The following is a 13,302-nucleotide window of genomic DNA, read 5'->3' as shown; positions in this document are numbered from 1 at the left end:
TGGCGGGCTGGTTCTGGCCCCCGGGCCGTATGTTTGACACCCCTGTGTTAGTGGATATATTTTGGAAGGAGTATCCCTATCATGTCATGTTGCTTTTGAGCCAGTTATTTTACGGTAAATGTTTTTTTTTGTGCGAGCATTACCGTAATAACATGATCCAGACAGAAATAACAGATCACGGATCGCTTCTTCTTTGTTTCTCCTCAGACAAAACCAGAGGACAAGGAGAAAATGGAGCGTGTGTGGCTGTGGAGTATGTTCACCCTGCTCTCAGTTTGTGGCTTATGTGTGTTTGGAGAAGAAGGTAATTTACTTTAAACAATTAAGTAGTCGTTTTAAATGTTTTAACTTTCACTTTGCAGCTTGGTTCCGCTGTGCCTCCGTGAGTTAACGCGGGCTCATTCATCACTTTGCAAGCTAGCTAACAAGCTAACCTAACTAAGCTGTCAGCAAAGCTTTAGCTTTACTTGAGTTTACTGTGGTTCTAAATTGACTAAGTCGACTACTAAGTCGACTACCTGACGCTGACTTTTAGCTCCCTCCTTACAAAGGCGTTTACGGTAAAAAGCTGGTGATCCACTAACTCTAGTTGATTTGTAAGGACAGCAACATCTGCTTTTCAAAATAAAACACACAGAGCGCCTGAAAGCACGTCTTTGGATTGGAATAATAATGAGGTGGACAAACTTATCACAGTATAGGGTTTTATATAAATTCCCATCGATATATATCACCATATAAATCAAATAAATATTTATTTCAATCTTAAAGGTTAGGCCTATATATATATAATATCTTGATAGTTTTAGGCTACGTGCTGATATACAAGATATTTCGGGATATAAAGCTGCACATGGGTTGTTTCTCTTGACTTTAAAAAGAGAACACTGTAAATGTACTCTAACATAAAACATCTATTGTTTAATAAACGTACTTGTTGCAGCTGTTTAAAGGTCAAGTAATAAACTAGAATAACAGAAACAATCCCTAGATAGAAGATAGAACTAGAAAACAAGAATATAACATAAAAAGTATTGTTATGATGTACACATGAGCTATATGGGGGGAAAAAAGCATTGTTGCACAGATTTCACTGATACAGGTGGGATGTGTACTTTAGGGCGATTCTTTTCTTAATCGATTAATCTGTCAATTTGTTCATTAGTGTTTTTCAAACCTGGAAATGAAGATGTTCTCAAATGTTAAAAAAAAAAAAGATTCAGTTTTAATGATTTCTTTGTTATATGGAGCAAAGAAACCAGACACTATTCACATTTAAAATAGAAAATCAGAAAACCTGTTTTAATTATTTATAAAACACTCTAATCTAATACTTATCCATTATCAAAATAGTTGACGATTAGTATGTTAGTGGCCTCTTACCTCTCTTTCTCTGCTGATTGTTGTTGTCACAGGCAAAGAGTGGAAGAAAATTAGGAAAGACATATCTGAAGCTGTTGTAGGATACACTCCGTGCAACCCTGTCAATTGTAGCTGCCATCTAACGTGAGTGTGAAACCACTCTGTCTGCACATTTGTACATTTCTGAGACCTGGTTTATACTAAGGACTTGATTTCCTCTTGGATTCTCTTCCAGTGTCCTACAGCATGACTTGCGACCCTTTACAGGGGGAATCTCTGAAGACCTAATGGCCACCACCATTCAGCGAGGTGTGGGCACTCATTACCAGATCATTGGTCACAAGTTGTACAGAGAACACAACTGTATGTTCCCTGCCAGGTAAAGTAAAGTGTTTTTCTAGTGCATTTAACTCCCTGTCAGCCCTCTTGACATAGTTTAATTTTCTCTGCTTCTGGTTTCAGATGCAGTGGGGTGGAGCATTTCATCATTGAGGTGATTGACAGTTTACCTGACTTGGAGTTGGTAATTAATGTTAGAGATTATCCTCAAGTCCCAAGCTGGGTGACGCCGACCCTGCCTGTCTTCTCTTTCAGTAAGGTCAGACTATGGACAATCCTCTCAGGCATATATGAATGATTATTTTAAATAAATAACTGGATTTGTATGTTTGATCTGAATAGACCTCAGACTACCAGGACATCATGTACCCTGCTTGGACATTTTGGGAGGGTGGACCTGCTGTGTGGCCCATTTACCCCACTGGACTAGGGAGATGGGATCTGATGAGGGACGACCTTAAAAAGTAAGAGACTTGGAACAACTTAATTTAAAATAGATGGGTATCTAATAAAGAGTATACATTGGACCTTCTTGAAATCTTTTTAAATGAATATTTGCAGGTTTGTTTTGTGTACATATTGACATAAAATTGATTATATTTAGCTGTTGAAATATTTGACAGAAATAAGCAATCTGAACACGAGGACGTTAGAAAAAATGTGATGGACATTTGCCACCGATGTCTGTCATATATTTTATTTTAATCTTATTTAATTTCACCAGATTCTTATTATTGTACGTGATTGTATGTGATTTGTACTTGTTTTTTATTCATATGTTGTCATTTTATGGTTTGCATGAGAAAATAAGAACATCATGGAACAATAATAATTTCCAGCCATATCTAGTCACATAAGATCATGTCATTGTTAGGTCTGCAGCTCAGTGGCCATGGACGAAGAAAGAGTCTAAAGGATTCTTCAGAGGCTCAAGGTTAGTTTCTGTAAATATTTCAGACTCTGCAAACACAAGAGGAGCATTCACAGTGTTGTGCCTTTGGCAAACTTCTACTCTTAATCTTTAATTGGTCAAACAATGCCTCTCTTTTGCCTGTTCATGTTTTCAATCCCAGAATGTCTTGCATCAGTATCTTCTGATCTGATTTTTGTCTTCTCCATTTCTGTCACAGGACCAGTCCAGAGCGAGACCCGCTCATCCTCCTGTCCAGAGAAGCTCCAGAGCTCGTGGATGCAGAGTACACGAAGAACCAGGCCTGGAAATCTGAGAAGGTCAGAAGAACTGAAACCACAGTGTGGACAAATGTATTCATAATAAATATAGAACCTAGTTTACCTAATGTTTGACTAAATTAAACATCTTCAGAGTACATGTTTGATTTATGTCAAGGAAGGAGGAACATATTGTGTTTTATTTTGAGGAAACCAGCTGATCTTTGTTGCCTTTTTTACTCATGTTGTCATAGGACACACTTGGGAAACCTCCAGCCAAAGAAATCCCACTGGTCGATCACTGCAAATACAAGTAAGCTGAACTCCCTAACAATAAAAGCAGACAAACGGATCATTTTTAATTTATTTAATTTGTTTTTAACATGATACACATGCATGGGAAAATAACAAACTCCTTCATGTCCTGTAGGTATTTATTCAACTTCCGAGGTGTGGCGGCGAGTTTCCGCTTCAAACATCTCTTCCTCTGTGGTTCTCTGGTGTTCCATGTGGGCGATGAATGGCAGGAGTTTTTCTACCCTCAGCTCAAACCCTGGGTCCACTACATTCCAGTCAGTCAGGATCTGTCAGATGTCAGGTACGGAATTCCTCTGAGTCTTTTAATCTTTTCAAGTGTCATTTATTTAGTAATATCAGATCCATACCTGGTTAACTTTTCGGCCATTCTACATTATTACGTCAACTGTATATGAAAGTCTTCTTTTCATTGCTGATGCAAATTTTTGTGGAGTTGTAGGACTACAACTATCGACTATTTCATGATTTATCAAGTACTTTTTTTTTAATTATTTTAAACTCTTTTACATTGTAAAACCAATCCTCAATTAATAATTGGTTCTCTAAAATTATAATTTTACTGCAGATTGTTTTTGTTGTTGATTAACTTGTTGCTCTTATAATTGAGACATCTTAAAAAAAATGTCCCATTTGATTTTGTTTGACCAAAGCTCCAAACACAAAAATGTTCTTGATTTCTTTTCCTTTTTATCAATTGATGAATCATTTCCACACTTCCAATACAGACACATGTGTGTATGAATTTTCATGCCTTTGTACAAAAGCTGCAGATATGTCTGAACATGTCCTGTCTCCTCAGGGAACTTCTCCAGTTTGTCAAACAGAACGATGCCATCGCAGAGGAAATCGCCACAAGGTAATGGATCGTATTTAATGACTAGATTTTGATGTCACAGCCTTTAGATTAAATCATTGCCTGTCTTCCTGTTTCCCCCTCTCCCAATAGGGGGAAAGAATTCATCCTCAACCACCTGCAAATACAAGATGTTTCCTGTTACTGGCAGAGACTCCTCACTGAGTTCAGTCACCTTCTCACCTACAAACCCAAACGAAACAACAGCTACAACCAGATCTTCCACAAACCCAGCAAGACAGAGCTGTAAGTCAGATATAGTGTGGGACCCGAACAGTTGGCTAAATCTTGAATGTAACCACACCACCATGACATGTGATTGATTTTCCCAGTTTTGTAATATCTTAGGTTTAGCTAATGCAAAGTCAAAAGGCTGTTTTCACTCTTTTTTTCAAATGACTTCATTGTTTTAATGTCAAAAGGGCAGTTTACTGAGTTGATACTTTCAATTATGCTGCCACTTATTTGCCTTGTTGACTTAAATATTGTTATGTCCGCTGTCTAAAATCACCAGCAAAGAAACATCAAGACACATGTGAGCTGTGTTTAGTTAATGTTTATTTTACTCATAAAAGGAGCATTCCACAGATTTTACATGCCAAGGTCAACATGCACATTATGAGGAATCATTTTCTGTGGTTCAAGAGTAGCACAAAAATACTTTTTTCAACCTTAATCCTGAGTATAAACTGAAGTTTTAGAGTTATAAAGATGTGGCAGACGGCGTGTAATGTTAATAGATGAAAAAAAAAAAACAACAACAATGCAGGGTCCCATTTTGTGCAAGTCTGATCATGTCATCATGTTATGGCAACTTCTGCCTCTTCAGTTTGAGTCACACAGCTTTTTTTGAAGTGACAATAAATTGCTGGAATACCCCTTTAAGATGCACTGCTGAGACTCCTGCACATGGCTTCAAATTTGAGGTTTCTCAGGAAAATATTTGATGATATTCTAGCACTGAGAAGTTGCACAAACAGCTGTGGACCACCTATAACTCTGAGTTTAAATACTTAATAATATCACAGCATAATAATAATAACAATAATAATATGGTACTAGTACTGTGCTTGTCCACATTTAATGTATTCTGTTAGATTGGGAGAATTTTGTTATGCAACCTTGCAATGTGTAGAATAATTCAGGAAGTATTCTGAGAAACACTTGGGTTCAAAGGTTATATAAACCTACACAATGATACTTAATCTGAAGAGAGTTAATATTCAGCGCATTTTAGACTATAAATTATTTTGAATTAATGCCTTCATGAGAGTTGCTGGCGATCCAACATCAATTTGGCTACACCGCCCTCTGCTGGGCAACTTGAGAAACTGTTACTAACTAGTTTATTCACATTATGCAAACAGTGCCATCACAGTATCAACATTTTGTATTTTAATAGGTTCTAACATTAGTTTCATAACTTGAAAGCACAAAAGAATCACATTTCACACAAGTGCCAAGAGTAAATGTATTGTGTAATGTGTTTTATTTTGATATGTGGTTTCTTTCATACTTTGGAAACGGTTATGTGAATGTGTTTGTGTGTCGAAAAATGTAACTGATACAGAACTGTGTTGAATATGTTGTAGTATTCACACCGAACTAATGTCATATCTTGGTCTAAAGGTGGTGTATTTAAATGTTGATTTGACCAATAAGCTGCGATCATGTGTCTGATCATGTGACATCAAGTTGTTATTCAGCAGTTTTTTGTTTTTTTTTTAGGCCAATAAACTGTTTGTATCTTTGTCATTGGTTTGTATGTCGTTTTTCAAACGAGTAATTAGCTGGAGTGAATTAATGCAATGACCAGTCCTCCACCGTCTGGGGGCGCTGTGTTGTGTAGCTGCCTGCGTTGCAGTCAAAGGTCGAGACGCCGGTTAGCTTCCGGAAAGTCAGGTAAGAAACAACAGAAGGGCAAAACATGAGAGAACCAAATAAACGCACTGTATATCAATAAAGAGCAGAAACCGGAGTATTTGTAAAGATGTAAAAACGTTCGTTTTACAGACATGTTTTAGCGCGCTCTGGTTATTCGTTGTGACATCATAATGGCTGAAAGTATGCTAACATGTAGCGTTCGTGCTCCCATTATCGGACAGACGATTTTACTTGTCTTAAGCACATAAATACAAACAGCAGTGACTACGTGTACCGTAAATTGACTTATTTGTATGACCGTGAAAGCAAAGTAGTGTTTGTTCACTCTCGGTTTCAAAATTGCCCTATGAGAAAGTAATTTTAATAATAACACAGCTGATACAGGTTTAAATATCCTAGTTTATCAACCTGGCATAGCCAGTAAGTATAACACCTTTACCTTATTATATTCATATACAAAAGCGTACTGGGCCATTTTAACAGGTCACAGTAGTAAAATCACAGGTTAGAACAAAGTGGGAAACAAATCTTGTTCTTGTGTGCAATATGTATTGTATGTGTTATACGCATGTGCTAATCATTCTACATGTTATTGTTATTGTTACATCCTCTATTGGTTTTTATAATTTCATATTGTATATTGTGATGTGTAATTGTGTTACTTATTTTATTATTGATTGGTATTAATGATACTACATTGTTTGCTCTTGGCTTTAATATTTTATTTAACTTCACTTATTCTTTCTCCAATTGGGTGCCTTTTTAAATACTTTTATTTTATCTATGATAATATTATATCATACACACTGCTTTCCACTTCCATTTCTAAGTGCTAGATTCCTGAAGATACAGTCACTAATTTGTTTCCAGTTTACTCTGAAGCAGCCAACATGTTCTGCTCAGAGAATCCTTTGGTCTCAGCAGTGCATTGGAAACTTAAGAGCAAGTCAAGAAAGAAATGTATTCTCTGAGAATCAGCTTGTGTGCTCAGTGTGTTTTGATAAGACTGCACCATTTAACAGCTGCTGAGTCTGACAGCCTGTGCAGCCCTGCCAAGGTTTCATATGCCTCAAGGCTATTTGTTTTGGGGCTGAGGTTTAAGTCGAGGCAGTGTGCACAACATCCCAACCCACGGCTGTGTGTTTCTGCCTCTTTGCTACAGTCTAACGCCAGATGAAGCGTGATGCATCCAGAGCAGCCCAGAACTGGCTTCACCCTGCAGAGATGGCAGGCATGTTCAGCCCCCTGGAGCACGCTGAGCACCGGCTTACTGCAGGGCCTCCTCCAGAGTGCCAGGCCTCTTTCCTTCTGCTTCCTGCTCCCAAGGGTCCATGCAGCTGATGTGGCTGCTGCCCAGCCTGCACAGATGCTCTCCTCCTCCTCTTCCTCCTCAACCAGCCCAGCTCCTGCACCCATCTCCCATCCAAGCACCCTGCCAATCCACATAGGCACGCCAGAATTCCCAGACACAGGATGGGACCGCATCAAGGACCTTTTTGACAGAGAGTTCGTTGCCTCTTCTTGTTCTCTGTTGATATCTTTTTGGACTCATGCTCCTTTTATGAAGCTCTATACTAAATGTTTTGAGTGCTGTTGAAAAACTTCATCTGTGCACCCTCTTAGTTTTATGCTTTTGAATTAATATTAATTAATTAACTCTCATTTTATCCAACGTTATTATCTCACTTCGGAAATTTTACTCACAATTAAGTAACCATCTCAAGCAGTAAATAAAAAAAAAAGGTAATTTGCAAAATTCATTAGATGATGGAATTATTAGATGATGGATGATGAAGGCGGATTTATTCCCAGTAAAATAATTTGGTCTCTCATCATCATCTTCCTCACATATACTTCACACACTGGTATAGTGAAATTAGATTAAGATGGAGCAAGAGATAAGGTGACTCTAATTAGTCAGTCAGTCATCATCTACCGCTTTATCCTCCACCAGAGGGTCGCGGGGGGTGCTGTGCCAATCTCAGCTACATCGGGCGATAGGCGGGGTACACCCTGGACAGTTCGCCAGTCCATCGCAGGGCCACATACAGAGACAGACAAACAACCATTCACTCTCACACTCACTCCTATGGTCAATTTAGAGTGTTCAATTTACCTAATCCCCACATTGCATGTTTTTGGACTGTGGGAGGAAGCCGGAGAACCCGGAGAGAACCCACGCACACACGGGGAGAACATGCAAACTCCATGCAGAAAGGCCCTTGTTCCAACCGGGGCTCGAACCCGGGTCTTCTCGCTGATAGTAGATGAGACTTTTTTTTGTGTTTGATTGTACGTTTTTGTATTTTAAACGAGAGAGGAGAAGCTTCCACTCATCAAGGGCCATCACAATTGACCACACCCTATTATTAAAGGTTCTTATCTTTTAAAACAATACTAGGTTTAAAAAATGTTCCATATCAGTTAATGAATTGTTAAAAATGTGTGTATTTTAACTTCTTTTTGTTCTTTTGTCACTAATGCAGGCTTGGTTATAGAATTTAAATGCATTGTGTTCACTCTTGTCTCTCTGTAGTGCGACAAATAAATACTCAGAGGAGCTGACCAACGTGATAAAGAGTGGTGTCGTGGGCGCACTAGCGGGCTTGTGTTATGGAGGCTTGCCAGCCGCACGTCATGCCAGGCAGAGGTATATCCAACTGAGCCAGGCAGAAGTCTATACCACTCGTGTGGATGCAGTGGTAAGTAAAGTCTGTATTGTGTATATGTGAGTGTTGAGCATCTGAATCTGATTGGAGCATTTATCACATTTTCTGTTTGAATCAGCGTTCAGCCCATAATGCGGCTATCCGGGGCTTTGTGAGATACGGGTGGAGGTGGAGCTGGAGAGTGGCTGCTTTCGTCGCTTTGTTCAAGTAAGCAAAAAATACAAATAAATAAAATGAAATATTATAAGGTTCAGAGTTGTGTCCAGGTATTTACGAAGAAAGAGCACATCTATGCAGTCATGTATTTTCTAACTCGTGAATTAGTTGTATTACATGGTATAGTACATGTTTATCAGACAATAAGGCTGTTGTAGGCTCTGTAGCAAACACTTAGTATTTAGTACGTCTTTGCATTAACAGCCATCATACTGTAATACTGCCAGTTAGAGTTTGACGTCCCAGTTGATTCTCCTTGAACATGTCTTATCATCATCTGTGTTTCCTCTGTAGCTCAGTCAGCACAGGTCTGTCTGTGTACCGGGACAAATATGCCCTCAGTCATTACGCTGCAGCTGGAGGTGAGTCTTATAGCCTGATCACACATGCTGTGAAAATGAATCTGTTTTATTGATTTCTTTCTTATATGGATCAAGATCAAGAAACTGGAAAATACTCACATTTTATAAGGCTGATAAGTCAGAGAACAAAAAAAAAATCACCCAAATTATCAAAATAGATGACTCATTTTATAATTGATTAATAGTCAATCGATTCATCGTTGCACCCCAAATCTGCATCCTCATTTAAAATAGTGCTGAATGGTTATTCAGAAGTTCAGGAGGCTTAAAACAAACCTTGAATCTCTGGTTATTATGTGGAGAAAAAAGGAACCATCAACGATAACATTGAACAACTCTTTTGTGTTGTATTAGTGTAACCTTTGTTTTTATTGCCTATGTGCATTGTTTTAATCATTGAAGTTGCACTAGTATTGTGAGACAGGAAAGGTAGCTCCATGCTAACTCTGGTGCAGTTATATGTAATAACACATTAATGTATAGCAGCAACTAACGTTTATTTTCATTATCGATTAATCGTTTGGTCCATTAAATATCAGAAAACCTTAAAAAATGTTCGGCGGTGTTCATCGAACTTGGAAATGATGATTTTCTCAAATGTCTTGTTTTGTCCACAAACCGAAATGATTCACTTTTAATGATTTCTTTGTTATCCAGAGCAAAGAAATGAAGAAAATATTCACATTTAAGAAGCTTAAACAATCGGAAATCTTGTTTTATTAATGAAAAAAGCTTCAAACCGATTAATCGATTATCAAAATAGTTGTCGATTAATTTAATAATCGATTGATTAATCGTTTCAGCTCTACGTTAATGTTTTTGTAAAAAGTAATCAATTCAGTGTAATGAATGAGAAGAACTCAACAAACGCTCGTTCATGTCAAAACATGAACCACAACGTCTCCAGACTGTCATTCTTGTCCTTATGGGTGGTAAAATGTCTGGCACTGACATTAATGATGGAACCTTGTTGAACCTAATGATGGATTGCTTGAAGACATTAGCATACACTTGCCAGCACATTGAGTTATGATTGATGTTGATGCAAGTGTGTGTGTGTGTGTGTGTGTGTGTGTGTGTGTGTGTGTGTTTGTGTGTGTGTGTGTGTGTGTGTGTGTGTGTGTGTGGGAGCAGCTGTCACTGCAGGACTTTTCAGACTGAACCTGGGCCTGACAGGAATGGTAGCAGGGACCATCATCGGCGCAGTGCTCGGGTAAGTTTTGCAATCATTCATTAACTGTTATACAGTAAGTGATCTAAAAGACAAACCTCAGCGATCATAAGTGGACTTTGTTATATATTGTGAGGAGCTGCGGTGCAGACACGCGTTTACTCGCTCATGCGTGTCCCCATCCGTGTCTGTGTGTTTAATAGCAGTGAGCACTCTGGCAGCCAGCTGCACCCCTCCCAGCTACCCTCTGTCGCCCAGCTGAACCCCCTCTGCCACCCCCCCCACCTCCACCTCCAACTCTGTTCACACTGCCAGTGGGACTCATGTGCACCACAGAGGGCCATGTTTTGGGTATTAGAGCAAGGAGCCAGGCCAAGACAGCAACTGCCCCGCTCCTCTCATTCTGTTTCTACCAAAGTCTGATCTGGAATTGTTCTTCTCTCCCTCATTTTTCCTCGGCTCTCACTTCTCACTCCTCTCTCTGGCCACTTTCTGCTGCGTTCGCAGAGCCAAGAGCAGACTGGAGTGGGATTGTATAATGGTGATTGAGTGTGAGGTGTTTGATGGTGTAACAGACTGGAGGGGCTGGTTTGGATCAACTCTGTGATCAACCGCTCCATGTTGGCTCAGCCCTGGTCTGCTCTCCTTTTGGCTCTACACTGGCCTCTCCTCCTCCTCCTCCTCCTCCTCCTCCTCCTCCTCTTTCTCACCCTCCCACTGTCTGCCTCAGTGACCAGCCACCTGGAGCGTTTGATGTGTGCAAACAGCCTCAGCTCCTGCTGTGCCAGGTGCAGTCGGGGCAGAAGTGGGTGAAATGAAAGCAGGCAGCTAATCTGAAAGCACATCACGCTCCAAATATCCCTCCACGATCATCCCGTCGTCAGGCATGTGGTGGAGGTGTGACTGGAAGGTGAGGTGGGGCAGTTTAATGTGAGCTAATACAGCATTTTAATGTGACAACAAGGTTCGTTACATCGTAACAAATTATGCAATAATTGAATAATAATGACCAGAATATACACAGTTCTTCCCTGATAGTCCAGTGTGTAAGTGTGTGAAATAAAGAAGTTTTTTTTAGTGGTGGTGTCAAATGTAACCCTGTATTCTAATTAAAATATATTCTTGATAGGTGAATCATTCTCTAATAAATGATAATAACTCTGTTCAGGATTCCCACTGGTGCTCTGATCATCAGCATGCAGTCTCTGGCCGGAGAAACTGTCCGAGAGAGGAGGAGGAGAGAGCGTAAGGAACTTTATGAGCTCAGACTCGCTGAATGGTAAGTGACATTGCATTTTAGTGGCAGGAAATTAGAAATGATCATTCATTTTTCTTCCAGTAACATGTTCCTCTCCTTTTAAATCATCAGGACGGCCCGTTTGCAGTTGACAGATGAGCTGATAGGAGATCTGAAGGTTGGTTCTCAGGATGAGGAAACCAAAAAGGACATGGAGCGAATCCAGGAACTGCTCAGTTTACCACAGAATGAGGTCAAAACTCTGGACTCGAGCAGCCAGTGACAGTCGCTGTCTCACTACCTTTTTTTTTTCTCCAACTGGGACTTGACATAAGTGTGAGGATTAACCGGTCACTTCTTCACCTGGACTCTGAAACACACCATCTCTGCAGCAGAATGGAAATGGCTTCACATTAAAGGCATTGTTGAATCTCACAAATCAATTGTCAAGGGGCTCATAATTATTTATATTCAGGTATATAAATAACCCATATATTGGGTTTTGTGTGTTCAGACCTTGTAATTACATCCATCCACAGTCAGTCAGTTACAAGTGAACAGTTCAACAGTTTCGTGTCTGACATTAACATGCAGAATTTGATATTATTTATTTGACCTGAATAATCAAGTCACTTAAGCGTTGATCATATTTATAATACATGTCTGCAGTTATTTTGTCTGCTGCTAATTAAGATTAAATGTCAATGTGAAATGGAGTACAGGGGAAATCTGAAATCAGAATATTGTGTTCCTTCCACAGCAAACAGTCGGCCATTAGTGTTTTTCAGGTTTAATTGGACGGATGATTTTTGGACCATTTTTGCTAGTTGTTATTAGATTAATCGTGTAAAACAAAACCATTATGATCTAAAGACAAATTCATAATGTTACCATTGTACGTGACGTGATGAAACCCAATAAAACATTCTTCAGTTTACAAATTTCCTACAGTGCTGTGTTTGTTTGGTATGTGTTACAGTACGGAGACTGTGTGATCAGAGTGTGCGTACAGACATTGTCGTGTAATTACAGCTGGTTTAAGAGGGAGGGAGAATTTGCATGAACAAAAGTTAAAGCACCCTCTCAGCAGATGCTAAAAGACTTAAGTACACCATCGAGTCCATTACACTCACAAACTGTCTATCACGTGTGTGTTCAGTTTGTGAAAGTGCAATAGCTCGGTTTTATTCACTGTCACAGCTATGTCGCACTGACCCACCAAGATACAGTACAACTCATATTTGATAATGTCAGTCCTTCGTGCAAATAAAGCCTCTTTCTTGTTGCAGCGTCTCGTATGTGCAGTGTGCGTTTGACTTTGCCTCTTGGGCTTTTCAGCAACTGGGTCAAACGCAGCCTTGGCCCCCTGGTGTAAACAAGATGTGACACAGCAGCAGCAGCAGCAGCAGCTGCGGCTCAGCATCCAGCAGCGACTGCTGACGTGCAGACGGACAACTAATCGAAGCTCAAATGAGGAAATGTGGCAGTGCAGCAGAGCACAGCGTGTTCAGGAGGATAACTTCAGGTTTGTTGTGTATTGTGTTGTTGGCTGTGGTTGAGTACCAGCATCTGTAAATTCTGAAAACAGATTTTTTTTTTTTGTCTGGATAAAATGTTTTAAATAATAAAGAACAAAGTGAGACTACATTTGGATATATTACCCTATATTGTAGTCATAGCAGAAAATAATACATGACATTTACACACGTTACTATAATTGA

General features: G+C 39.5%; 2 protein-coding genes across 2 annotated transcripts; both read left to right on the top strand.

The window, feature by feature from the left end:
* Positions 1-175: 175 nt before the first annotated feature.
* Positions 176-5,797, top strand: poglut1 (protein O-glucosyltransferase 1). The gene is made up of 11 exons (XM_058621637.1): positions 176-304; positions 1,416-1,506; positions 1,598-1,741; positions 1,825-1,960; positions 2,044-2,165; positions 2,576-2,635; positions 2,832-2,931; positions 3,126-3,184; positions 3,302-3,469; positions 3,989-4,045; positions 4,136-5,797. The coding sequence occupies exons 1-11, from the start codon at positions 232-234 to the stop codon at positions 4,290-4,292; spliced, it is 1,167 nt and encodes a 388-aa protein (XP_058477620.1). The 5' UTR covers positions 176-231; the 3' UTR covers positions 4,293-5,797.
* A 65-nt stretch (positions 5,798-5,862) lies between these two features.
* timmdc1 (translocase of inner mitochondrial membrane domain containing 1) lies at positions 5,863-12,525 on the top strand. Its single transcript, XM_058622669.1, has 8 exons — positions 5,863-5,944; positions 7,089-7,432; positions 8,463-8,628; positions 8,714-8,802; positions 9,106-9,173; positions 10,308-10,386; positions 11,513-11,623; positions 11,714-12,525. The coding sequence occupies exons 2-8, from the start codon at positions 7,110-7,112 to the stop codon at positions 11,862-11,864; spliced, it is 987 nt and encodes a 328-aa protein (XP_058478652.1). The 5' UTR covers positions 5,863-5,944; positions 7,089-7,109; the 3' UTR covers positions 11,865-12,525.
* The last annotated feature ends 777 nt before the right edge of the window (positions 12,526-13,302 follow it).

This window comes from Solea solea, chromosome 2 (assembly GCF_958295425.1).
Source record: "Solea solea chromosome 2, fSolSol10.1, whole genome shotgun sequence".
In the NCBI taxonomy this organism is placed as follows: Eukaryota; Metazoa; Chordata; class Actinopteri; order Pleuronectiformes; family Soleidae; genus Solea; species Solea solea.
The sequence above is the reverse complement of the archived record's forward strand: the minus strand, read 5'-3'. Positions and strand labels throughout refer to the sequence as shown.

What these genes read in the sequence shown, in the direction of transcription:
- poglut1 (XM_058621637.1), top strand. Translation starts at nt 232, where the DNA reads ATGGAGCGTGTGTGGCTGTGGAGTATGTTCACCCTGCTCTCAGTTTGT. An exon ending in AACTGTATGTTCCCTGCCAG is followed by an intron (nt 1,742 to 1,824) that starts GTAAAGTAAAGT and finishes TTCTGGTTTCAG; the next exon opens with ATGCAGTGGGGTGGAGCATT. An exon ending in GTCGATCACTGCAAATACAA is followed by an intron (nt 3,185 to 3,301) that starts GTAAGCTGAACT and finishes CATGTCCTGTAG; the next exon opens with GTATTTATTCAACTTCCGAG.
- timmdc1 (XM_058622669.1), top strand. Translation starts at nt 7,110, where the DNA reads ATGCATCCAGAGCAGCCCAGAACTGGCTTCACCCTGCAGAGATGGCAG. An exon ending in TCATTACGCTGCAGCTGGAG is followed by an intron (nt 9,174 to 10,307) that starts GTGAGTCTTATA and finishes GTGTGGGAGCAG; the next exon opens with CTGTCACTGCAGGACTTTTC. An exon ending in GAGCTCAGACTCGCTGAATG is followed by an intron (nt 11,624 to 11,713) that starts GTAAGTGACATT and finishes TTAAATCATCAG; the next exon opens with GACGGCCCGTTTGCAGTTGA.